This window comes from Amphiura filiformis, unplaced genomic scaffold, assembly GCF_039555335.1.
Source record: "Amphiura filiformis unplaced genomic scaffold, Afil_fr2py scaffold_21, whole genome shotgun sequence".
Taxonomy (NCBI): domain Eukaryota; kingdom Metazoa; phylum Echinodermata; class Ophiuroidea; order Amphilepidida; family Amphiuridae; genus Amphiura; species Amphiura filiformis.
In genome coordinates, this window is record NW_027305485.1 from 3,050,371 (window position 1) to 3,078,030 (window position 27,660).

Sequence of the window (27,660 nt, forward strand, 5' to 3'; positions counted from 1 at the left end):
GTAGTCTGCGGATACTGTCGCATTGTCAGCACAGATGTGTTTTATTTAAATCCATGTTATGTAATTCTTTTGTAATGTATTACTTATGTATTTAAATGTATTTTGTTTTACCCCTGGGCCAAACTGGAAAACAGTGTTGACCACTGAGTTGTGTTCTCCAGGCAAAATAAGATCTATAAAATAATAATAATAATAATAATAATAATAATAATAATAATAATAATAATAATAATAATAATAATAATAATAATAATAATAATAATACTAAAATGATAACATATTATCTTCTTAACTTCTTTCCCCTTTCCTCTCTCATTTTATCCCTATTGATTTCACTTTTCTATTTTCCTTTTCCTTTTCTACCTTGATCTTCCCGTTGCTGTCTTGGTCTCCTCTTTCATCTTGTTCGCATTTTGCTTCCCACACTAAATTGCTATTTTTCTGTTTTATCTGTCGTTCATTTTGTACTTTTCCCTCCCCATCACTTTTTTTTAAGGGATGGGGTATGAACGTCTGGACAGTATTTATTGTGGGACATTAGAGCACATCAGACATATCGAATTGCATTCTGAATACGAAGAATGTCCTTCTGATATCAAATAATTTTGATTTTTTGAAATTCCCAATGTAATACACATTTTATGGCAAAAATTGATATTTTGATATTTAACAGTACTCGAAGTAAACTTTATAAATCTGATGATTTATACTTAAAGTGTATGTAGGTGGGATGAAAAGCCGACGATCAATTGAAAATGTTGACCTTTCGTATTGAAGATATGGATTTTTTCCCCAAAACACAAAATTTTTTCAATTGATCATCGGCTTTTCCTCCCAGCTACATACACTTTAAGAATATATCATTAGATTTATAAAATTTACTTTTGACTGTTATATATCAAAAAAATAATGTGAAAAATATCACATTTTAATAATTTGTGATAAAATTTGTATTATATCGTGAATTTAAAAAAATGAAAATTATTTGATATCAGAAAGACATGCCTCGTATTCAGAATGCAATTCGATATGTCTGATGTGCTCTCATGTACCACAACAAATACTGTCGAAACGCTCAAAACGCTCATTCCAGATCCCTTAAGCTCCCCTGTTGTTTTTATCCAGTTCCGTTTCTTTTTTATTCGTCCGCGTTTCCTTTCTCTGGGTTTTCTTCCGGTCTTCTTTCTCTTTGGTTCTTTCTTTCAATTTTCTATCTTTCTTTTCCCTCCTTTCAGTTCTCTCCTCCCTCCCTTTCCTGTCTTTTTTCCTTTGTTCCTACAAAATTTCCTCTACATTATCCCTGGTGGGCAATTCACCACCCTTCCCACCCCTACAGCTTCGTAAAGCGTAGCTTTATTTTGAGTGTTATTATGTAAAATAACAATGATAATACAAACCCGGGGGCACTTGTATTTCAAGGTGGACACCATGCTCGTTTAAAAAACCAGTAAAAAGGGTTGCTTTTCAGCATTGGGCAAGTACAGCGCTGTACCTGTTTAGGGTGTCAAAAACGCAAAAAGTCCAGGAAAAAGGGTATACTTGCTTAGTAAACCAAAGTTTAATGGCAAAATAAAACAGGGTGAAATAGGCTATGTTTGGCTTCTATCAGAACAAATCGTAGTGTAAAACATTAAGAAATATCAAATTACTTATATTAAACAAGAACCTGAGCATGAATTTTGTACTTTCTTTGTGTTAAAAAAAATGGCAAAATACTTGTTTAGGGTATGTTTTTGGTGTCCATCACGTAATGTAAGAGCCCTCCCCCCGGGTAATACAACAGCAGCTGGAGAGTCTTATCCTTGGTCATGTGATGTGATTAATTATCTATTGTGTCTTTCCATTGTTTTACATTATCATCTTTGTCAAAGGCATTCTGCATTCTACCGTCAAATAGCTCAAACACACCACCTGTACACGGAAAAGATATTCAAAATGTGTTGAATATTAGCAAATGGGATATCATTAATGTTGGCTGTGTTGGATGTGTGGCTGCAAAATCAATGTTAAAGATCTTAAAAATTAGAGTCTAACTAAACTGCATTAAAACCATTAAAGTGTCTCCGGTTAAGCCCGTGACTAACGTGACCAGCTTGTCAATGTCGTCATTCATCACCGTGACGTCATGCCTATGTTTAACATGCCGGAATTTCCTTCTCTCTTTCAAAGTGGCTAAGGGATGCACCATTAGATATTATCGGGGGGGCTAGGGATGTTTTTCTTTTTTCGCTGCCTTTGGAAGCAAATTTATTTTTTTCGCCACCTTCGGCAGCGAAGATGTCTTTTCCAATTTTAATGTATACCTTTAAGTGAGGCAATTTTTTTAAACTCATCAGTGAGGCTTTTTTTTTACCTATCAGTGAAGAAATCTTTTTTTTCCCCAAAAACTCCCTATACTCCCCGATAATATCTAATGGTGCGTCCCTAAGTGCCATTTTCCTCCGTGAATAATGTTGTTGTAGGGGTTATGAGCTTTTAAGGGCAAAACACGATAACACCACCGCCGCGGGGTTTGAGCCCGCAGTCCTCCAATTGGTGAGTACGAAGTGCTCATACCGCTAGGTCACCGTGCTCCCTTTTACACATGATTGAAGAGAGGTTTGTCAAGGGCATATCACGACAGCACCATTACCGGGGTTCGAACCCGCAACCCCTGATTATGAGACAGACCCCGTACCTTGCTCCTGCTCTGCACTGCATAATGTTTTATTCCATAAGCTTACTTACTCACAGGTGGCGAAAACACAAGAGTGTCACGGATATGCATGGTGACGAAATATTAAAGTATGTTAACTATTTTGTTGAACACATTTATGTCATACAGAACTATTATGATTACTTAGACGCACCAGTATGAATAAACAGTATCTTCTTTCCTCTAAATTTGTCCGGCTGTTCATTTAGTTCTTTCACCATATGATAGGCTGCCTTTCCTGAGTAGGTTGATCCTAGAATGATACCAGTTTTTGTTGCCACTTTCTTCAGAAATTCTATAAAAATGATTGAAAAAAGTCCGATTTTATATACATGTAAAGCATGGGCGTATATGTAGCAAGCGGCTGGACAGCGTGGACGAAGTGCATGATCCCGAGGGTTCAGGGGCCCTGAGCAAAAGCGAAAATGAAATCAAGGTGGGATGAAGGATATGTAAAAGCCGTGTTATAAGTGCCCCGTACTGTTCATTGTCCACGGGCCCCATGATCTTGCTGCGCCCCTGTACATGCTGTATATAAGGCAAAAAGAATTGGTTTCAGTGATTTCAGCTGTCTTTTGCACCATTTTTTATAACATGCATATTGAGCAACATGTGCACATTACACATCAGTCGTTATTTTGTTTGATTTTTGGTCTATGGTCTGTCTCTCTTCCCACCAAGGGGGCTTATACAAACAAGACAAGATCTACGATCGAGTTTGGAAACATCATCGAGACCAAACAGTTTTACCGTTTCATCAAACATCTATATAGAAACACCACAATAAAGTGTTAAAGATTCCGAATAGGAATTGAAATATTTCTGAATTTGTACCAGATTGCTTGGATCTTAAAGAACTATGAACAATCCTGATGAATTTGTTTCAATAGTTAAATATTGTTGTATTTAATTCGGCCAAAAATTTTTTTTAATTTTTAAACAATTATGTTGATTTCACCGTGCACCAGTCTACTCAACATCTTATGAAAATACTGGGCATAATTATGAGTATTGTCATCAGCGTTCTGAGTGCATTAAGAATGAAAGATAGGTGACCTATAAAACATAAAATATATCATCAACCTCTAGCGCACCTGGAACCTATTAGAAACTGTAATTTAAAGTGGTATGTAGTATTTGATACGTCATTTGCTTAATGGGAGACGCGCTGCTACTGTGATAATTGCGTGTTTATGTATAACTATGTAATTGTGATGTTGGTTGTAATTCATTAAATGAATTTGAACGATTGTAAGAGATAAAATCAAAACTCGACCACCGGTTCCAGGCGGTTGGAGCCAATTTCTATTGTTCTAAACAATGGGGCGATTCAACAGGCGGTAACCGCCGGTCAACCGACAGTCGAGTTTTGATTACATTTCTTAAATAAAAACATTAAATTCTTTCAAATTGGACTTTATTTTGTCCACTATATATTTCAAACTTCAAATAATTTTACTTTGTGTAGCAAATATGATTTTGAATTTCCAATTCATTATCCAAATAAATACAATGTTTTAGGACAGACTTGTTGCAGTCTAAAAAGTTTTTTTAATTGAATTATCAGTATTGTAACATGGTAGACTTGGAACAAATCTTAATTTATTTTTATTCTAAGAAAAAAACATAGATAAAAGTAAGCATTAAAATTTGCATAATTTTGGCTAAATTTGGATTGGTAATGATTAGTAATATTAAATCCTACAAGTGTATCACAGATGGCAGATATCAAAAATTGTTTAAATGATTTTAATTAGCATTTTTATAGAGAAAAACTGGCATCATTTTCAGTGATGTGCGCCCTTATGTAAATTTCCTCATACGATATCTGGCGATTTGCACGATGGTCGAATTCAGCACCTTTGAAGAGCTATCGTTTGAACTTGAAAATCAGTGTACTGTGAAAGCCGAATAGATTTCCTGATGGAATTTGAATGTCTGTGATACTAGTGATGTGAGTAATTATGATTGTGTGTTTGTGGGGGGGTATAGACCTGTATGTTAAGCTTATAGATTTCATGCACGTGAAAATGCAATGCTGTTGATAATGCACTTGTCAATAGAAACCCTGACCCTGTGATACTAGTGATGTGAGTAATTATGATTGTGTGTGTGTGCTGAGGGGGGGGGTACATAGGCCTGTATATTCAGTATTTAAGCTTATAGATTTCATGCACGTGAAAATGCAAGGCTGTTGATAATGCACTTGTCAATTGAAAGCCTGACCCTGTGATACTAGTGATGTGAGTAATTATGATTGTGTGTGTGTGCTGAGGGGGGGGGTACATAGGCCTGTATATTCAGTATTTAAGCTTATAGATTTCATGCACGTGAAAATGCAAGGCTGTTGATAATGCACTTGTCAATTGAAAGCCTGACCCTGTGATACTAGTGATGTGAGTAATTATGATTGTGTGTGTGTGCTGAGGGGGGGGCATAGGCCTGTATATTCAGTATTTAAGCTTATAGATTTCATGCACGTGAAAATGCAAGGCTGTTGATAATGCACTTGTCAATTGAAAGCCTGACCCTGTGATACGTGAAAATGAAGACTGTTGATAATGCACTTGTCAATTGAAACCCTGAGTCCCTGACCCACTCCAACCCCTGGCTGCACTGCAGAGTACCCGGAAAAAATAGCCGGGCAGTTTATTATAACAGACGGGCATTGACACAAAATTTGTCCCATGGTAGACTTGGAACAAATCTTAATTTATTTTTATTCTAAGAAAAAAACATAGATTCTAAAAGTAAGCATTAAAATTTGCATAATTTTGGCTAAATTTGGATTGGTAATGATTAGTAATATTAAATCCTACAAGTGTATCACAGATGGCAGATATCAAAAATTGTTTAAATGATTTTAATTAGCATTTTTATAGAGAAAAACTGGCATCATTTTCAGTGATGTGCGCCCTTATGTAAATTTCCTCATACGATATCTGGCGATTTGCACGATGGTCGAATTCAGCACCTTTGAAGAGCTATCGTTTGAACTTGAAAATCAGTGTACTGTGAAAGCCGAATAGATTTCCTGATGGAATTTGAATGTCTGTGATACTAGTGATGTGAGTAATTATGATTGTGTGTTTGTGGGGGGGGGGGGTATAGACCTGTATGTTAAGCTTATAGATTTCATGCACGTGAAAATGCAATGCTGTTGATAATGCACTTGTCAATAGAAACCCTGACCCTGTGATACTAGTGATGTGAGTAATTATGATTGTGTGTGTGTGCTGAGGGGGGGGGTACATAGGCCTGTATATTCAGTATTTAAGCTTATAGATTTCATGCACGTGAAAATGCAAGGCTGTTGATAATGCACTTGTCAATTGAAAGCCTGACCCTGTGATACGTGAAAATGAAGACTGTTGATAATGCACTTGTCAATTGAAACCCTGAGTCCCTGACCCACTCCAACCCCTGGCTGCACTGCAGAGTACCCGGAAAAAATAGCCGGGCAGTTTATTATAACAGACGGGCATTGACACAAAATTTGTCCCATGGTAGACTTGGAACAAATCTTAATTTATTTTTATTCTAAGAAAAAAACATAGATTCTAAAAGTAAGCATTAAAATTTGCATAATTTTGGCTAAATTTGGATTGGTAATGATTAGTAATATTAAATCCTACAAGTGTATCACAGATGGCAGATATCAAAAATTGTTTAAATGATTTTAATTAGCATTTTTATAGAGAAAAACTGGCATCATTTTCAGTGATGTGCGCCCTTATGTAAATTTCCTCATACGATATCTGGCGATTTGCACGATGGTCGAATTCAGCACCTTTGAAGAGCTATCGTTTGAACTTGAAAATCAGTGTACTGTGAAAGCCGAATAGATTTCCTGATGGAATTTGAATGTCTGTGATACTAGTGATGTAAGTAATTATGATTGTGTGTTTGTGGGGGGGTATAGACCTGTATGTTAAGCTTATAGATTTCATGCACGTGAAAATGCAATGCTGTTGATAATGCACTTGTCAATAGAAACCCTGACCCTGTGATACTAGTGATGTGAGTAATTATGATTGTGTGTGTGTGCTGAGGGGGGGGGGTACATAGGCCTGTATATTCAGTATTTAAGCTTATAGATTTCATGCACGTGAAAATGCAAGGCTGTTGATAATGCACTTGTCAATTGAAAGCCTGACCCTGTGATACGTGAAAATGAAGACTGTTGATAATGCACTTGTCAATTGAAACCCTGAGTCCCTGACCCACTCCAACCCCTGGCTGCACTGCAGAGTACCCGGAAAAAATAGCCGGGCAGTTTATTATAACAGACGGGCATTGACACAAAATTTGTCCCATGGTAGACTTGGAACAAATCTTAATTTATTTTTATTCTAAGAAAAAAACATAGATTCTAAAAGTAAGCATTAAAATTTGCATAATTTTGGCTAAATTTGGATTGGTAATGATTAGTAATATTAAATCCTACAAGTGTATCACAGATGGCAGATATGAAAAATTGTTTAAATGATTTTAATTAGCATTTTTATAGAGAAAACTGGCATCATTTTCAGTGATGTGCGCCCTTATGTAAATTTCCTCATACGATATCTGGCGATTTGCACGATGGTCGAATTCAGCACCTTTGAAGAGCTATCGTTTGAACTTGAAAATCAGTGTACTGTGAAAGCCGAATAGATTTCCTGATGGAATTTGAATGTCTGTGATACTAGTGATGTGAGTAATTATGATTGTGTGTTTGTGGGGGGGTATAGACCTGTATGTTAAGCTTATAGATTTCATGCACGTGAAAATGCAATGCTGTTGATAATGCACTTGTCAATAGAAACCCTGACCCTGTGATACTAGTGATGTGAGTAATTATGATTGTGTGTGTGTGCTGAGGGGGGGGTACATAGGCCTGTATATTCAGTATTTAAGCTTATAGATTTCATGCACGTGAAAATGCAAGGCTGTTGATAATGCACTTGTCAATTGAAAGCCTGACCCTGTGATACTAGTGATATGAGTAATTATGATTGTGTGTGTGTGCTGAGGGGGGGGGGGCATAGGCCTGTATATTCAGTATTTAAGCTTATAGATTTCATGCACGTGAAAATGCAAGGCTGTTGATAATGCACTTGTCAATTGAAAGCCTGACCCTGTGATACTAGTGATGTGAGTAATTATGATTGTGTGTGTGTGCTGAGGGGGGGGTACATAGGCCTGTATATTCAGTATTTAAGCTTATAGATTTCATGCACGTGAAAATGCAAGGCTGTTGATAATGCACTTGTCAATTGAAAGCCTGACCCTGTGATACGTGAAAATGAAGACTGTTGATAATGCACTTGTCAATTGAAACCCTGAGTCCCTGACCCACTCCAACCCCTGGCTGCACTGCAGAGTACCCGGAAAAAATAGCCGGGCAGTTTATTATAACAGACGGGCATTGACACAAAATTTGTCCCATGGTAGACTTGGAACAAATCTTAATTTATTTTATTCTAAGAAAAAACATAGATTCTAAAAGTAAGCATTAAAATTTGCATAATTTTGGCTAAATTTGGATTGGTAATGATTAGTAATATTAAATCCTACAAGTGTATCACAGATGGAAGAAATAAAAAATTGTTTAAATGATTTTAATTAGCATTTTATAGAGAAAAACTGGCATCATTTTCAGTGATGTGCGCCCTTATGTAAATTTCCTCATACGATATCTGGCGATTTGCACGATGGTCGAATTCAGCACCTTTGAAGAGCTATCGTTTGAACTTGAAAATCAGTGTACTGTGAAAGCCGAATAGATTTCCTGATGGAATTTGAATGTCTGTGATACTAGTGATGTGAGTAATTATGATTGTGTGTTTGTGGGGGGGTATAGACCTGTATGTTAAGCTTATAGATTTCATGCACGTGAAAATGCAATGCTGTTGATAATGCACTTGTCAATAGAAACCCTGACCCTGTGATACTAGTGATGTGAGTAATTATGATTGTGTGTGTGTGCTGGGGGGGTACATAGGCCTGTATATTCAGTATTTAAGCTTATAGATTTCATGCACGTGAAAATGCAAGGCTGTTGATAATGCACTTGTCAATTGAAAGCCTGACCCTGTGATACTAGTGATGTGAGTAATTATGATTGTGTGTGTGTGCTGAGGGGGGGTACATAGGCCTGTATATTCAGTATTTAAGCTTATAGATTTCATGCACGTGAAAATGCAAGGCTGTTGATAATGCACTTGTCAATTGAAAGCCTGACCCTGTGATACTAGTGATGTGAGTAATTATGATTGTGTGTGTGTGCTGAGGGGGGTACATAGGCCTGGATATTCAGTATTTAAGCTTATAGATTTCATGCACGTGAAAATGCAAGGCTGTTGATAATGCACTTGTCAATTGAAAGCCTGACCCTGTGATACTAGTGATGTGAGTAATTATGATTGTTGTGTGTGTGTGCTGAGGGGGGTACATAGGCCTGTATATTCAGTATTTAAGCTTATAGATTTCATGCACGTGAAAATGCAAGGCTGTTGATAATGCACTTGTCAATTGAAAGCCTGACCCTGTGATACTAGTGATGTGAGTAATTATGATTGTGGGGGGGTGCATATAGGCCCGTATGTTCAGTAGTTAAGCTTATAGATTTCATGCACGTGAAAATGAAGACTGTTGATAATGCACTTGTCAATTGAAACCCTGAGTCCCTGACCCACTCCAACCCCTGGCTGCACTGCAGAGTACCCGGAAAAAATAGCCGGGCAGTTTATTATAACAGACGGGCATTGACACAAAATTTGTCCCTGTAGGGCCGGCCATGTGTTGTTTCCCGTCGGTCCGGGACTTGGCCGGGAGTTTTAACATTTTTGAAATTTAGCCCTGGTATAAGTCCCAGCCACCCATCCCCGTGGTACCCTGGCCACAAGGAGGGGGCTGGAAATTCACAGCTGCATATAGCCATATCTTTGATAACATGGACAAGTATAGTGATGATGTACATTATACAAATGATGAGATATCCTCTAAATAGGCACAATTTCACGGCTTTACCAGACGCGTAATGTTGCGAGTAAATTAAACGCCATTTTGTGTGTAGGAAGTTGCAATTAAAAAACTGCGATAATTTAAAATGACTGCAATTTGCAATGAAAAGCAAACCACCAAAAATTTCTCATTTGTAGATGTACACACATTGGTATGCATATAGCCTCTGGCATTGGCCAATTTGTCCTTGTACTATAAAAAGACCATGCACATTCTTCATATGAATCACAGGCCTATATTCACATAGCCATACATGTACCTGTACAGATGTACACCCACCCACAAAAACAACTGAATTTTATCTAAGGTAATTGCAGACCGCTCCTACATACGGTACCCTATAACCCTAAACCCTAAACATGGGCCATAACACTAACCGTAATTCTAATCCTAACCCTAATCCTAACCCTAATCCTAATCCTAACCCTAACCTAACCCTAATCCCAACCTTAACCCTAACATACCCTTAACAGGCAAACCCTAATCCTATATCAATTCCTAACCTTAGTCCAAATCCTAATCATATAGCCTTGGAAGGGGGTGCTCCTTTTGGAATGGATAATAAATTGGACATTCAAAATCATACTTGTTACACAAAGTGAATTTAATTTCAAGTTTAAAATTAATCTGGACTTAGTAAAGTCCAAAATGAAAATCATCTCTGTTGTAATATGTAATCTGACAAGCAAAATGGATAGCAATTATCCATGCTGGTCAGCACTGGGATGGATAAGAGCTATCCATTATTTTCCCATTTCACTTGTATGCATGGATAACTGCTATCCAAGCCTTGGGCCAAACACATGTAAACTGAGAGGCAAAATGGATAGCAATTATCCATGCTGGTCACTCAGCACTATGGATAAGAGCTATCCAATGTCCATTTCACTAGGGCTATCCATGCATGCATTGGTCAAACATGGATAACTGCTATCCAAGCCTTGAGCCATACACCTTACTAATATGTAATCTGACAAGCAAAATGGATAGCAATTATCCATGCTGGTCAGCACTGGGATGGATAAGAGCTATCCATTATTTTCCCATTTCACTTGTATGCATGGATAACTGCTATCCAAGCCTTGGGCCAAACACATGTAAACTGAGAGGCAAAATGGATAGCAATTATCCATGCTGGTCACTCAGCACTATTGATAAGAGCTATCCAATGTCCATTTCACTAGGGCTATCCATGCATGCATTGGTCAAACATGGATAACTGCTATCCAAGCCTTGAGCCATACACCTTAGAACATTAAATTCTTTCAAATTGGACTTTATTTTGTCCACTATATATTTCAAACTTCAAATAATTTTACTTTGTGTAGCAAATATGATTTTGAATTTCCAATTCATTATCCAAATAAATACAATGTTTTAGGACAGACTTGTTGCAGTCTAAAAAGTTTTTTTAATTGAATTATCAGTATTGTAACATGGTAGACTTGGAACAAATCTTAATTTATTTTATTCTAAGAAAAAACATAGATTCTAAAAGTAAGCATTAAAATTTGCATAATTTTGGCTAAATTTGGATTGGTAATGATTAGTAATATTAAATCCTACAAGTGTATCACAGATGGCAGATATCAAAAATTGTTTAAATGATTTTAATTAGCATTTTTATAGAGAAAAACTGGCATCATTTTCAGTGATGTGCGCCCTTATGTAAATTTCCTCATACGATATCTGGCGATTTGCACGATGGTCGAATTCAGCACCTTTGAAGAGCTATCGTTTGAACTTGAAAATCAGTGTACTGTGAAAGCCGAATAGATTTCCTGATGGAATTTGAATGTCTGTGATACTAGTGATGTGAGTAATTATGATTGTGTGTTTGTGGGGGGGGGTATAGACCTGTATGTTAAGCTTATAGATTTCATGCACGTGAAAATGCAATGCTGTTGATATTGCACTTGTCAATAGAAACCCTGACCCTGTGATACTAGTGATGTGAGTAATTATGATTGTGTGTGTGTGCTGAGGGGGGGGTACATAGGCCTGTATATTCAGTATTTAAGCTTATAGATTTCATGCACGTGAAAATGCAAGGCTGTTGATAATGCACTTGTCAATTGAAAGCCTGACCCTGTGATACTAGTGATGTGAGTAATTATGATTGTGTGTGTGTGCTGAGGGGGGGTACATAGGCCTGTATATTCAGTATTTAAGCTTATAGATTTCATGCACGTGAAAATGCAAGGCTGTTGATAATGCACTTGTCAATTGAAAGCCTGACCCTGTGATACTAGTGATGTGAGTAATTATGATTGTGTGTGTGTGCTGAGGGGGGTACATAGGCCTGTATATTCAGTATTTAAGCTTATAGATTTCATGCACGTGAAAATGCAAGGCTGTTGATAATGCACTTGTCAATTGAAAGCCTGACCCTGTGATACTAGTGATGTGAGTAATTATGATTGTGGGGGGGTGCATATAGGCCCGTATGTTCAGTAGTTAAGCTTATAGATTTCATGCACGTGAAAATGAAGACTGTTGATAATGCACTTGTCAATTGAAACCCTGAGTCCCTGACCCACTCCAACCCCTGGCTGCACTGCAGAGTACCCGGAAAAAATAGCCGGGCAGTTTATTATAACAGACGGGCATTGACACAAAATTTGTCCCTGTAGGGCCGGCCATGTGTTGTTTCCCGTCGGTCCGGGACTTGGCCGGGAGTTTTAACATTTTTGAAATTTAGCCCTGGTATAAGTCCCAGCCACCCATCCCCGTGGTACCCTGGCCATAAGGGGGGGGGCTGGAAATTCACAGCTGCATATAGCCATATCTTTGATAACATGGACAAGTATAGTGATGATGTACATTATACAAATGATGAGATATCCTCTAAATAGGCACAATTTCACGGCTTTACCAGACGCGTAATGTTGCGAGTAAATTAAACGCCATTTTGTGTGTAGGAAGTTGCAATTAAAAAAACTGCGATAATTTAAAATGACTGCAATTTGCAATGAAAAGCAAACCACCAAAAATTTCTCATTTGTAGATGTACACACATTGGTATGCATATAGCCTCTGGCATTGGCCAATTTGTCCTTGTACTATAAAAAGACCATGCACATTCTTCATATGAATCACAGGCCTATATTCACATAGCCATACATGTACCTGTACAGATGTACACCCACCCACACAAACAACTGTATTTTATCCAAGGTAATTGCGGCCCCCTCCTACATACGGTACCCTATAACCCTAAACCCTAAACATGGGCCATAACACTAACCGTAATTCTAATCCTAACCCTAATCCTAACCCTAATCCTAATCCTAACCCTAACCTAACCCTAATCCCAACCTTAACCCTAACATACCCTTAACAGGCAAACCCTAATCCTATATCAATTCCTAACCTTAGTCCAAATCCTAATCATATAGCCTTGGAAGGGGGGTGCTCCTTTTGGAATGGATAATAAATTGGACATTCAAAATCATACTTGTTACACAAAGTGAATTTAATTTCAAGTTTAAAATTAATCTGGACTTAGTAAAGTCCAAAATGAAAATCATCTCTGTTGTAATATGTAATCTGACAAGCAAAATGGATAGCAATTATCCATGCTGGTCAGCACTGGGATGGATAAGAGCTATCCATTATTTTCCCATTTCACTTGTATGCATGGATAACTGCTATCCAAGCCTTGGGCCAAACACATGTAAACTGAGAGGCAAAATGGATAGCAATTATCCATGCTGGTCACTCAGCACTATGGATAAGAGCTATCCAATGTCCATTTCACTAGGGCTATCCATGCATGCATTGGTCAAACATGGATAACTGCTATCCAAGCCTTGAGCCATACACCTTAGAACATTAAATTCTTTCAAATTGGACTTTATTTTGTCCACTATATATTTCAAACTTCAAATAATTTTACTTTGTGTAGCAAATATGATTTTGAATTTCAAATTCATTATCCAAATAAATAAAATGTTTTAGGACAGACTTGTTGCAGTCTAAAAAGTTTTTTTTAATTGAATTATCAGTATTGTAACATGGTAGACTTGGAACAAATCTTAATTTATTTTTATTCTAAGAAAAAACATAGATTCTAAAAGTAAGCATTAAAATTTGCATAATTTTGGCTAAATTTGGATTGGTAATGATTAGTAATATTAAATCCTACAAGTGTATCACAGATGGCAGATATCAAAAATTGTTTAAATGATTTTAATTAGCATTTTTATAGAGAAAAACTGGCATCATTTTCAGTGATGTGCGCCCTTATGTAAATTTCCTCATACGATATCTGGCGATTTGCACGATGGTCGAATTCAGCACCTTTGAAGAGCTATCGTTTGAACTTGAAAATCAGTGTACTGTGAAAGCCGAATAGATTTCCTGATGGAATTTGAATGTCTGTGATACTAGTGATGTGAGTAATTATGATTGTGTGTTTGTGGGGGGGTATAGACCTGTATGTTAAGCTTATAGATTTCATGCACGTGAAAATGCAATGCTGTTGATAATGCACTTGTCAATAGAAACCCTGACCCTGTGATACTAGTGATGTGAGTAATTATGATTGTGTGTGTGTGCTGAGGGGGGGTACATAGGCCTGTATATTCAGTATTTAAGCTTATAGATTTCATGCACGTGAAAATGCAAGGCTGTTGATAATGCACTTGTCAATTGAAAGCCTGACCCTGTGATACTAGTGATATGAGTAATTATGATTGTGTGTGTGTGCTGAGGGGGGGGGTACATAGGCCTGTATATTCAGTATTTAAGCTTATAGATTTCATGCACGTGAAAATGCAAGGCTGTTGATAATGCACTTGTCAATTGAAAGCCTGACCCTGTGATACTAGTGATGTGAGTAATTATGATTGTGTGTGTGTGCTGAGGGGGGGTACATAGGCCTGTATATTCAGTATTTAAGCTTATAGATTTCATGCACGTGAAAATGCAAGGCTGTTGATAATGCACTTGTCAATTGAAAGCCTGACCCTGTGATACTAGTGATGTGAGTAATTATGATTGTGGGGGTGCATATAGGCCCGTATGTTCAGTAGTTAAGCTTATAGATTTCATGCACGTGAAAATGAAGACTGTTGATAATGCACTTGTCAATTGAAACCCTGAGTCCCTGACCCACTCCAACCCCTGGCTGCACTGCAGAGTACCCGGAAAAAATAGCCGGGCAGTTTATTATAACAGACGGGCATTGACACAAAATTTGTCCCTGTAGGGCCGGCCATGTGTTGTTTCCCGTCGGTCCGGGACTTGGCCGGGAGTTTTGACATTTTTGAAATTTAGCCCTGGTATAAGTCCCAGCCACCCATCCCCGTGGTACCCTGGCCATAAGGGGGGGGGCTGAAATTCACAGCTGCATATAGCCATATCTTTGATAACATGGACAAGTATAGTGATGATGTACATTATACAAATGATGAGATATCCTCTAAATAGGCACAATTTCACGGCTTTACCAGACGCGTAATGTTGCGAGTAAATTAAACGCCATTTTGTGTGTAGGAAGTTACAATTAAAAAAACTGCGATAATTTAAAATGACTGCAATTTGCAATGAAAAGCAAACCACCAAAAATTTCTCATTTGTAGATGTACACACATTGGTATGCATATAGCCTCTGGCATTGGCCAATTTGTCCTTGTACTATAAAAAGACCATGCACATTCTTCATATGAATCACAGGCCTATATTCACATAGCCATACATGTACCTGTACAGATGTACACCCACCCACACAAACAACTGTATTTTATCCAAGGTAATTGCAGACCCTCCTACATACGGTACCCTATAACCCTAAACCCTAAACATGGGCCATAACACTAACCGTAATTCTAATCCTAACCCTAATCCTAACCCTGATCCTAATCCTAACCCTAACCTAACCCTAATCCCAACCTTAACCCTAACATACCCTTAACAGGCAAACCCTAATCCTATATCAATTCCTAACCTTAGTCCAAATCCTAATCATATAGCCTTGGAAGGGGGGTGCTCCTTTTGGAATGGATAATAAATTGGACATTCAAAATCATACTTGTTACACAAAGTGAATTTAATTTCAAGTTTAAAATTAATCTGGACTTAGTAAAGTCCAAAATGAAAATCATCTCTGTTGTAATATGTAATCTGACAAGCAAAATGGATAGCAATTATCCATGCTGGTCAGCACTGGGATGGATAAGAGCTATCCATTATTTTCCCATTTCACTTGTATGCATGGATAACTGCTATCCAAGCCTTGGGCCAAACACATGTAAACTGAGAGGCAAAATGGATAGCAATTATCCATGCTGGTCACTCAGCACTATGGATAAGAGCTATCCAATGTCCATTTCACTAGGGCTATCCATGCATGCATTGGTCAAACATGGATAACTGCTATCCAAGCCTTGAGCCATACACCTTAGAACATTAAATTCTTTCAAATTGGACTTTATTTTGTCCACTATATATTTCAAACTTCAAATAATTTTACTTTGTGTAGCAAATATGATTTTGAATTTCAATTCATTATCCAAATAAATACAATGTTTTAGGACAGACTTGTTGCAGTCTAAAAAGTTTTTTTTAATTGAATTATCAGTATTGTAACATGGTAGACTTGGAACAAATCTTAATTTATTTTTATTCTAAGAAAAAAACATAGATTCTAAAAGTAAGCATTAAAATTTGCATAATTTTGGCTAAATTTGGATTGGTAATGATTAGTAATATTAAATCCTACAAGTGTATCACAGATGGCAGATATCAAAAATTGTTTAAATGATTTTAATTAGCATTTTATAGAGAAAAACTGGCATCATTTTCAGTGATGTGCGCCCTTATGTAAATTTCCTCATACGATATCTGGCGATTTGCACGATGGTCGAATTCAGCACCTTTGAAGAGCTATCGTTTGAACTTGAAAATCAGTGTACTGTGAAAGCCGAATAGATTTCCTGATGGAATTTGAATGTCTGTGATACTAGTGATGTGAGTAATTATGATTGTGTGTTTGTGGGGGGTATAGACCTGTATGTTAAGCTTATAGATTTCATGCACGTGAAAATGCAATGCTGTTGATAATGCACTTGTCAATAGAAACCCTGACCCTGTGATACTAGTGATGTGAGTAATTATGATTGTGTGTGTGTGCTGAGGGGGGGTACATAGGCCTGTATATTCAGTATTTAAGCTTATAGATTTCATGCACGTGAAAATGCAAGGCTGTTGATAATGCACTTGTCAATTGAAAGCCTGACCCTGTGATACTAGTGATATGAGTAATTATGATTGTGTGTGTGTGCTGAGGGGGGTACATAGGCCTGTATATTCAGTATTTAAGCTTATAGATTTCATGCACGTGAAAATGCAAGGCTGTTGATAATGCACTTGTCAATTGAAAGCCTGACCCTGTGATACTAGTGATGTGAGTAATTATGATTGTGTGTGTGTGCTGAGGGGGGGGGTACATAGGCCTGTATATTCAGTATTTAAGCTTATAGATTTCATGCACGTGAAAATGCAAGGCTGTTGATAATGCACTTGTCAATTGAAAGCCTGACCCTGTGATACTAGTGATGTGAGTAATTATGATTGTGGGGGGTGCATATAGGCCCGTATGTTCAGTAGTTAAGCTTATAGATTTCATGCACGTGAAAATGAAGACTGTTGATAATGCACTTGTCAATTGAAACCCTGAGTCCCTGACCCACTCCAACCCCTGGCTGCACTGCAGAGTACCCGGAAAAAATAGCCGGGCAGTTTATTATAACAGACGGGCATTGACACAAAATTTGTCCCTGTAGGGCCGGCCATGTGTTGTTTCCCGTCGGTCCGGGACTTGGCCGGGAGTTTTAACATTTTTGAAATTTAGCCCTGGTATAAGTCCCAGCCACCCATCCCCGTGGTACCCTGGCCATAAGGGGGGGCTGAAATTCACAGCTGCATATAGCCATATCTTTGATAACATGGACAAGTATAGTGATGATGTACATTATACAAATGATGAGATATCCTCTAAATAGGCACAATTTCACGGCTTTACCAGACGCGTAATGTTGCGAGTAAATTAAACGCCATTTTGTGTGTAGGAAGTTGCAATTAAAAAAACTGCGATAATTTAAAATGACTGCAATTTGCAATGAAAAGCAAACCACCAAAAATTTCTCATTTGTAGATGTACACACATTGGTATGCATATAGCCTCTGGCATTGGCCAATTTGTCCTTGTACTATAAAAAGACCATGCACATTCTTCATATGAATCACAGGCCTATATTCACATAGCCATACATGTACCTGTACAGATGTACACCCACCCACACAAACAACTGTATTTTATCCAAGGTAATTGCAGACCCCTCCTACATACGGTACCCTATAACCCTAAACCCTAAACATGGGCCATAACACTAACCGTAATTCTAATCCTAACCCTAATCCTAACCCTAATCCTAATCCTAACCCTAACCTAACCCTAATCCCAACCTTAACCCTAACATACCCTTAACAGGCAAACCCTAATCCTATATCAATTCCTAACCTTAGTCCAAATCCTAATCATATAGCCTTGGAAGGGGGTGCTCCTTTTGGAATGGATAATAAATTGGACATTCAAAATCATACTTGTTACACAAAGTGAATTTAATTTCAAGTTTAAAATTAATCTGGACTTAGTAAAGTCCAAAATGAAAATCATCTCTGTTTAAACTTAATTGTGCTACTGCCTATAGATACCATGCATGTTTTTTATCAATTACTTCAAACAAATGATTCGGAATCCCATCCCCGGAAATAATATAGCTATTCAATAAGCTGTTGGGTTTAACCTTATGCACGTTTTATACTTTTCTATGGAATAAATTGGGGTGTATCTTAGAAATATTAGCATGCTTCAATTGAACAGAGTTTAACATGGGGCCATGATTGCGTCCAACTACGTCACATGCAGGGCCTCTATTAGACTATGCCATAGTCGAATTTTATTAAAAATATGTTATTATTAGTCATGATGAACCCATTTCGTTGAACTCAAAATTATACTGATGTTTATTAAAATTAAAATATTCAATAGTAAAATGGTCATAAAGAGTTTAAAATATCAGACGATTAGTGACAATAAAAGTAATTGAATGCAACATTATCTTGCATAATTATAACGGCTCACTTTAATACTGAACAATTCTGATTTTGGAATCTCCGAAACTTCGACTATGAACTTTGAATTGTAAGCAGAACTTTACCCCCTGGACTTTGCTCTCTAAATACACACTGTCAAGCATACTTGTTTATCAGTCCATTAACCACAAGTACTAAGCATGGACGCGCTAGATGTTTGATGAGAGATTAACTTTCGCGTCAACACAAAAGCGCCGCAAATACCACAGACAGTTGTTTACGGTGTAGTTAATGGTAATGGCGCGGGCCCAGACGATTTAAACCATAGCGAGGTATGGGCGACCAATCACAAGGCAGATCCATTTAAAGATGCATTACATCATGGACAATTTTAGTTAGGCCAGAAATTGGCCTAACTCTCCATAGAGTCCCGTGTTAAAAATCTTAACCGCAAGGCAATGTCAGTAGTCAACTTGGGAAGCTAACAAACAGAGGGAGTAGGGTGACTGATCAGATGTGAAAATATATCAATTGTGCACACATTAATTAAATCAGAGTTTTAAGCTTAAATACAATATCCAGAGTATGCACAATGGGCAAGTGGACTACGGGGTAGTCTAGGCCTCTATGGGTACAATTCAAAATAGGATGTCAAATTATTACTACCTATAATTTCAAACTGCATTCGCGAATATATATCTTTGGATATTGATACCGGCATTTTGGTTTTTGATTATGGGATATTTTAATTTGGTATAATCTAGTCACCTATTTCCTCCTGAGTTGTTTTTCCGTAACCATCGCCTAGATTTTCAGTCATATGACAATAGTCTTCAGCCGAAGATCCACTACCATCAGCTTCCTGGAGACCAACATATCTTAACATCTTGTTCATTTCCTTGACGGCATATGCTTTTGATTCTCCTGTTATCATCGAATGAATCCTAAAAATGGCATGGAAAGAATGATGGTGTTATAATGTTCAACTACAGCACTTAAAAATATCATGGTTATTGTCAACCACTCAGAAGGCAACCATTTCTCATACTAAGAGTTCACATAAACAGAGGGTTGATAAAGAACCTTAAAAGGCAGAGGGTTGATAAAATACCATCCAGTTCAAAACCATCCAATTTGGTTTAGCGAGCTAAACTATGGAATCGCATGACTAACCAGGAATTGACGAGGAATGTCCTTTATCATTCTGTCCCAGTCGTTCGAAGGTTTTGCCCGGAATCCACCACAAATCGACGAGGAATGTCCAAGCCGTGAGAAAGTTTTTGGTCGTACTCCACCGCTGTTCCGCCACCCTCACCCAGATTGCCTCTTTCGTACTTCGCTCAAACCAACGATGCTCGCAGTCCAAAATTCGGATTTCCTTTAATAGTGCAAACAGGGTATCCACTGGCTTTCAAAATATCAGAAAGCCACCGAGTCGTTTCCACTTGAGCTAGCTCTCCAGTGCTGTAAAATGCGATTATGGAGAGGTTGGGCGGTTTCATCGATGACAGGTTTGGCGAGGTGTGAAAGAGGCGATCTGGGTGAGGGCTGAGAAACCGTTCCTGAACAGCGGTGGAGGAGTCCAGGCAAGACCTTTTTGCGGCTGGGACTCAATCATAAAGGATATTCCTCGTCGATTGCCATCTGGTAACTGTACATAATGTTATTTGCATCACAACCCAGCTGAGGCCTGAAAGTTTAAGTCGCAGCGTCGGTATGTCTGATTGATCAGATTTAAATTAAATGTTAATTAACAAAACAAACAAAAAAGTACAAGATATGCAGTTTAGAGAGATTGACAAACACCTTCACTACAACACCACGTAATCTGCGCCGGCGTTATTGTTTGTGGGGAATGTGTTTTGATTTTTGGGTTGGTTTGTTGTATATCCCCTTGCACATTTTATGTGAGTTGAAATGATCCGTACGTTAGGTTTTTGAGTCTCAATCTTTTTGCACCCAGTGGCATATCGTCATAAAAAGGGGCAAGCCCCCATCGATCAGGCCCGATGCCCCCCCCCCTCATGGTCGGTGCCCCCCCCCCACCCCGATAAGGAGACTCACGCTGAAATGTGAAATGCGTAAAACGTACTTTATGTTACAATCATTGAGGTGATTACCAACTGCCAGTCCGAATGTGGTCGGTACTGTAGTACAACTCACTACGATATCGGTGAAGCTATCAACGTCCTGAATAATAATAATAATAATAATAATAATAATAATAATAATAATAATAATAATAATAATAATAATAATAATAATAATAATAATAATAATAATAATAATAATAATAAATAATAATAATAATAAATAATAATAAATAATAATAAATAATAATAAATAATAATAAATAATACATAATACATACTGCAAAGTTCAAAAGGCTTTCTTTTACCTGGCTCAGTAACTCATCGAACACTTTCAAATATCCAAAGATATGCGAACTGGGGCTGCCAAAATTAAATGTGTAAACAAGTTCACCGGTTTCCTTCCTGATAATAATAATAATAATAATAATAATAATAATAATAATAATAATAATAACAATAATAATAATAATAATAATAATAATTTTAAAAAATAAAAAATTTATAAATAAATGTTGTTTGATATAACGTGCGCTTCAGCTAGGTATGACCTAATTATCAGCACACTTCAACAATTATTCCGCTGCCATTAGGATATATCAGAATCATTTCCGCTTCACCAAGTCCGCAACTGATGCGCAGGTACTCTCAGCGACTTAGATTGTGATAACCCCCAGTAGCTCCCCATTTTACACCTGGATGGAGTGAAGCAATTGGGAATTAAGCTATCTTGCTCAAGGACGCAACACACTGGCCGTGGTGGGGCTCGAACCCGCAACCTTTCGATTATGAAGTTCGCGCCCTAACCATTGGGCCACCGTGCTTAATAATAATAATAATAATAATAATAATAATAATAATAATAATAATAATAATACTAATAATAATACTAATAATACTAATAATACTAATAATAATAATAATAATAATAATAATAATAATAATAATAATAATAATAATAATATAACATATCATGTTAAAAGTACAAGAAACCAGCGGTGTCAACTTTTAAACTGGGTGCTATAATGTTTTTGAAAGGGATTGTATATAATATTTACCTGATCTTCTCCGCCAGCTGTTGCACTTTGGGCCAGACTTCTTGATCGAATTCTAATCCATCCACATTTGGTATCATATATCGATGAGCCCCAGTCATACGTTGCAGGAGATTATTGCCTTCTTTATTATCCTGGAGTAGATCGGATTTAAGATATATTTAGTGTCTCTCATAGCAACAATTTGCTTCTGTCAAAAACTATTGCAATCATGAGGGGTGCGTTGGACTGTGAATCCAAGGATCAAGGGTTCGAATCACAGGTGCGCCTGAGCTCGGCTGGCTCTTTGCGTCCTCGAGCAAGGCACTTCACTCTACTTGCTTAGTGCTTCGGAGGGCACTTTAAGCCGTCGGTCCCGTGTACATGTATGTTTGTCATTAATACAGTGTGCACCTTAAAGAACGTCACAGGCTATTCGAAAAGAGCAGGGGATCATCCCGGCACTGTTGACTGTACTTCAAAAATACACTCATCTACTCTAGGTTCCAGAGTAAAAATAAGTACAGCTTGTCTGTACGCAGTGCGATAATACAGATTCATATGAGGGAGGCACTAATAAGGAAGAAGAAGAAGAAGAAGAAGAAGAAGACTGTTGGTATGTAATCACGAGTGAACCTGAAGTTTCTGATCAATTTAAACTTGTCCGTCACAACATTAATATTGAATGAGATACCAGTATGTTAAAAAAAAAAGAACCATCATATTGGCAGTTTATCCGCATTTACGAAATATCATGTCAACAGTCATTTATCTTAATGTGGATTAACTAACCTAGTCTGGAATTTGTTAAAGGCCCACTCCAAATAAAATAATTTCTTTCAAGCGGATGAAAACATTCACATAACTTACGAAACCTTGTGCGAGTGTATTGAACTAAACTCAACTTGAATCCCGTGGGATTGATATCTTCGTTTGTGATTGTGTTGAAAACATGCATGAATTGATACTTTCCGTCAGTTATAACATATGAAATACCAACACTGATCACACCCTGCACCCGCACCTTTCAATAATTAGGGTTGTACTATATAAATTTACTTCCAAAACAATGGCAGTGCTTGAAAACAGTACTTAATAAAGGGTCATTGATATGAATGCGAGACGTCTCACCCCGAAATCTATTCGCCCCAAAAAAGTTCACCCAATACACGTTACATACCACTACCAGTTCGCCCCAATACACGTACATACCACTACCAGTTCGCCCCAATTGACTCACCGTGTAAACGTTGCCGTAGCGTGCGCATAGCTGTGCACGCGATCAATGCCAACACAGTACGACCAATCATAAAAATTCCGTCAGGGGGATCATTGTAGGCTTATTAAAACACTCAATTTCTCGCCGTGAATCTCTCTTTTTAGTGCTTTTACGCTATTTTTTACCACGAAAATCTAATTTTGTGCCGCATGTTTGCAGAATTCAACAACCATTTCCACAACTAACTGATAAGCCGTAAGTTTGACCTGATTTTCCGCCGGGGATTTTCCAGTCTGAGTTACAAAAAGCGGACCATTTTCTGGCACATCCAAGTATTATCCTTTATTTTATTTACTACTCAATTCATTTAGGATATTGACCTTTTATAGCTGATTTATGACGACAATTAGGCCTATTTGTAATTGTTGGTACACCGGACGGCTCATTTTGTTTATGTCGAAATTCATGTCCAAATAATGTAAATACCAATACCGCCCTCTATATCAATATATTTTGGGGGAATGGCATAAATCTCGCTATGTCTTTTCTATTTTGCTACCTTCTCTTTTTCATTTTCATATTCCCCCCCCGTTTTTTTTTCTTTCTTTTTATGATGACCTTTTTGGAATATTACACGTAGTATTTCTATTTTATTTTCACTTTTATTCCTTTCCGTCTTTATTTTCATTTCTTTCTATATAGTTTTCTCTTCTCTTTCAATGTCTTCCTTTCCCTTGATGTCGTTTAGACCCTTCACTATAAATTTATAATCAGGAGGTAACTTTGAATTATTAATTACTTATTATTTTCTTTATTTTGAAACGGCGAGCGGTCACAGCCCAATATCAACAGCACAGCACTTTAATAAGCCTATGTCTTTTTGAAAGTTAATGTGTAGGCCTATTTGTTTTTAAAAAACATGTTTAGGTATATCAAACACCCAGATTTGGAAGTTTTACGAAGTGGTCCTTTACTGTTACCAAAAATAGGTAAGTGTTGTTTAAATTGGCGAAATTACAAATAGCCTACCATTGCTGTCCGTGTCATCATGTCATTTGTTATTTTAACAACTTTGGATGAAACTGATTTTGTCTTTATTTCAGAAAATTAATTTAGAGGAATCGCTTATTTGCGGTCGTGCGAAAAACCCGGTCTTTAAGACCATGAAATGCCACATGCCCTAGACTATGCCATAGTCGAATTTTATTAAAAATATGTTATTATTAGTCATGATGAACCCATTTCGTTGAACTCAAAATTATACTGATGTTTATTAAAATTAAAGTATTCAATAGTAAAATGGTCATAAAGAGTTAAAAATATCAGACGATTAGTGACAATAAAAGTAATTGAATGCAACATTATCTTGCATAATTATAACGGCTCACTTTAATACTGAACAATTCTGATTTTGGAATCTACCAGTTTATTGATAGCGAACCCCGAAATTTGGGAAGCTAACAAACAGAGGGAGTAGGGTGACTGATCAGATGTGAAAATCTATCAATTGTGCACACATTAATTAAATCAGAGTTTTAAGCTTAAATACAATATCCAGAGTATGCACAATGGGCAAGTGGACTACGGGGTAGTCTACACATGCCCGGGCACATGCCGAGTGTCAACTCTTTCGGCAATCACATGCTTAAAAGTTTACGCTCCGGAGAGGGAGTTGTGAGTCAAATGTGCGAAAATAGGAGTAGTAGGCCGTCAAATACCGAGAAAGGAAACTCAAATTCGGATTTATGCGCGCAAAAGTAACATTTTCCATTTCCGCGCTCGATTCTTTTCAGGCTGGACATCCTGACGCAGAAAGTACAAGGATTAATGTGTCATCCCTCAACGCATCCGACAGTCTCCCTCCTCCCGGTCCAATGCCACCGTTATCGCCAACTCCCCCGTCATCGCCAACTCCCCCATCATCGCCAACTCCCCCGTCATCGCCAATCCAACCAAGTGTGGCATCTATCGACTTAGTATCATACCAGATACCTGCTTCCATTGAAGAGGATTCTATAGTGGTGACAGAGGATATGGACACGTCGCTAACGGGGCCCGAGTTTATGACAATCCAATCATCATCGAAGCGTGGTAGGGACAAACTGGCTGATATATACGGATTCAGCTATGTTTTCAAACGAGAATCAAAGTCTGGCGTCATAACATGGAGGTGAGTAAAAGTTGAAGCTTGAAAAACACTAATGTTACCTTGCCTATACTAGTAGTGGTATGTACGTGAATTGGGGCGAACTGGTAGTGGTATGTACGTGAATTGGGGCGAACTGGTAGTGGTATGTACGTGAATTGGGGCGAACTGGTAGTGGTATGTACGTGAATTGGGGCGAACTGGTAGTGGTATGTACTGGTGTGGGGTGAAACGTCCTGATACCAATTGAGGTACAAGGCACGTCACCGTATGAGCATTTGTACTGTGCCCCCTCCCCCCGGCTTGAAAAGTACTGACAGTGGCACATGAAACCTGAAATATTGGAAAATATTACCAATCAATATTAATAATAAGATTGTACAATGAACATCCAGTTTCTGAAATTAGGTGGCTTGGATTATTTAAATATGAAATATACATGACTGGGCGTTTTAATTACGTAAGGTCCTTCACAATAATTGATTCTTAGTTTCCTGTTTCGTGGTTGAAAACAAGGGATGAGGCGACTTTTAATTATTAGTTATTAATTATCTATTATTTTCTTTATTTTAAAACAAGTGGTCGCAACCTATATCAACCCGTTTTGAGCATGCATTTAATTAGTTTACAACTATGTTTGATTTAATACATAAGTAATAGTACAGTTATGTTCTTTGTTTATTCATTATTACAGTTGATATGATCAAAGTCAGAAAATAGCAAATGGGAGTCTTTACAAGTTATTTTATAAGAGAAAATCCAAAATATAAATAAAATAATAAAATATATTGCAATTCTCTACTTTGGACGCGGACGGGAAACAGGAAACTAAGAATCAATTGTAAAGGGCCTAAAGTATAAAGCCTTTGGTTTCATCGAATGGCTGTCTTGAGATGAACAAAGTGCAAAATAAAACTAAATGAACCGACACAACGTGTGCCGTTAAGGCATCTCTTACACCTGTGTAATTAATATAATGTCACAACGTGTTTTTTCTTTACCTTGTCAGCAAATATAACAAAATGAGCTGGCATTCCTAAAGAACTAGCCATTGACGCCAGTGTCCGCACCATATTTGATTGAGTCGATCCAGCGCTACAAAGTGTTGTGCAGCCTTGTTGTATTGCTTCTGCGAAGATGAATTCCAAACCTCTGACCTGTACATAATTATAAACGGTTTAAACTTAAAGGAGTCTTTTGTGATCCTAGCATCCTCTTTTTATGACATTTATCAGTTGATATCCATGAAAAAAAGCTTATTCACAAAATTTCAGTTGATTCCGATTTTACATTTGAGAGTTATGCATTTGTTTGCATTTTGTGAAGAAATGAGAAAAAACGGTATGAAGTTCCATGCCCATAATATCAATTATCTCACACATCTCCGTACGCTTGAAGTTGGACTGCCTACCCACCCCTGGCCAAGGTGATAGGACCAAATTGTTTTAAGTAAAATGAGCACAATTACATGGAGCCGTTTAGCGGTTCATTTGAGTGTTTACGGCGGGGAAATACATTCTGGGTTGAATAATCACCTATATATAGAAACCACATTAAACATCTTTATGTCCCGGTTTTAAAAATATATTTAAAGAACAATTATTTTGTACGTGTTGTGGCCCCGTCATACAGTTGATGATTCAGCCTGTGAATATCAATTCCATTAAACTAACCTTATTTCCAGAAAGAACACATCCGGTCAAATCGTCCCGCTTTATACAGACTTCGAATTCTTCAGGAATACCCGGTAAGTACCATCGCTCGATAGGGGTGTTTTCCATCGACGCCTGCATTGTTTTAATACAAAGAACTTGTTTAAGGTTAGCAACCATTTTAAACTGTTGCGATTTGGTAGTTCACAGCATCTTGCGAATGGTAGTGAGCTTTGATAAAAATTACATTGATCATTTCATAGCAAGTGTGTAGAAGAATTCAAATATCAGAGTTATACTTTTGTAGATCTTGTGGTTCTTGATTTATGTTGTAAAGAGGGCTGAAACAACAACACTTTTGTAAAACGTACATAACTCATCAACTACAATAAATCAAGCAAGTTGTCAAAGTATATGATTTGTAGAATGAACTTTTGAAAAACATCAAAGTGTTATTTTCAATAATATATTGATTTATATAATGAAAATCAATGTTTTGGCTGCTTAGACCAACAATACCTCGTCTACCCTTACAGATGCATCATTAGATATCAATATGGGCTCGGAGTTGGTGTCATGCCATTTTTTTTGGTAATCATTTAATAAACTTCAGCAGGTCAAATGTTTTTACACCGCTAAAGACAAATTATTTCTTTCAACTCTTATGTGTCAATTTTGTTTTACACACATTGGACATATCAGTTGTAATCAAATACT

At 37.4% G+C, this 27,660-nt stretch overlaps 1 protein-coding gene across 1 annotated transcript; it reads right to left on the minus strand.

The window, feature by feature from the left end:
- Positions 1–1,819: 1,819 nt before the first annotated feature.
- Positions 1,820–27,072, minus strand: LOC140143338 (uncharacterized). Its single transcript, XM_072165194.1, has 7 exons — positions 26,965–27,072; positions 26,293–26,448; positions 24,965–25,270; positions 21,951–22,081; positions 19,571–19,746; positions 2,850–2,990; positions 1,820–1,911 (listed from the first exon to the last, which is right to left on the minus strand). Exons 1-7 carry the CDS (start codon positions 27,070–27,072, stop codon positions 1,820–1,822), a joined length of 1,110 nt encoding a protein of 369 aa, XP_072021295.1.
- Between the last annotated feature and the right edge of the window lie 588 nt (positions 27,073–27,660).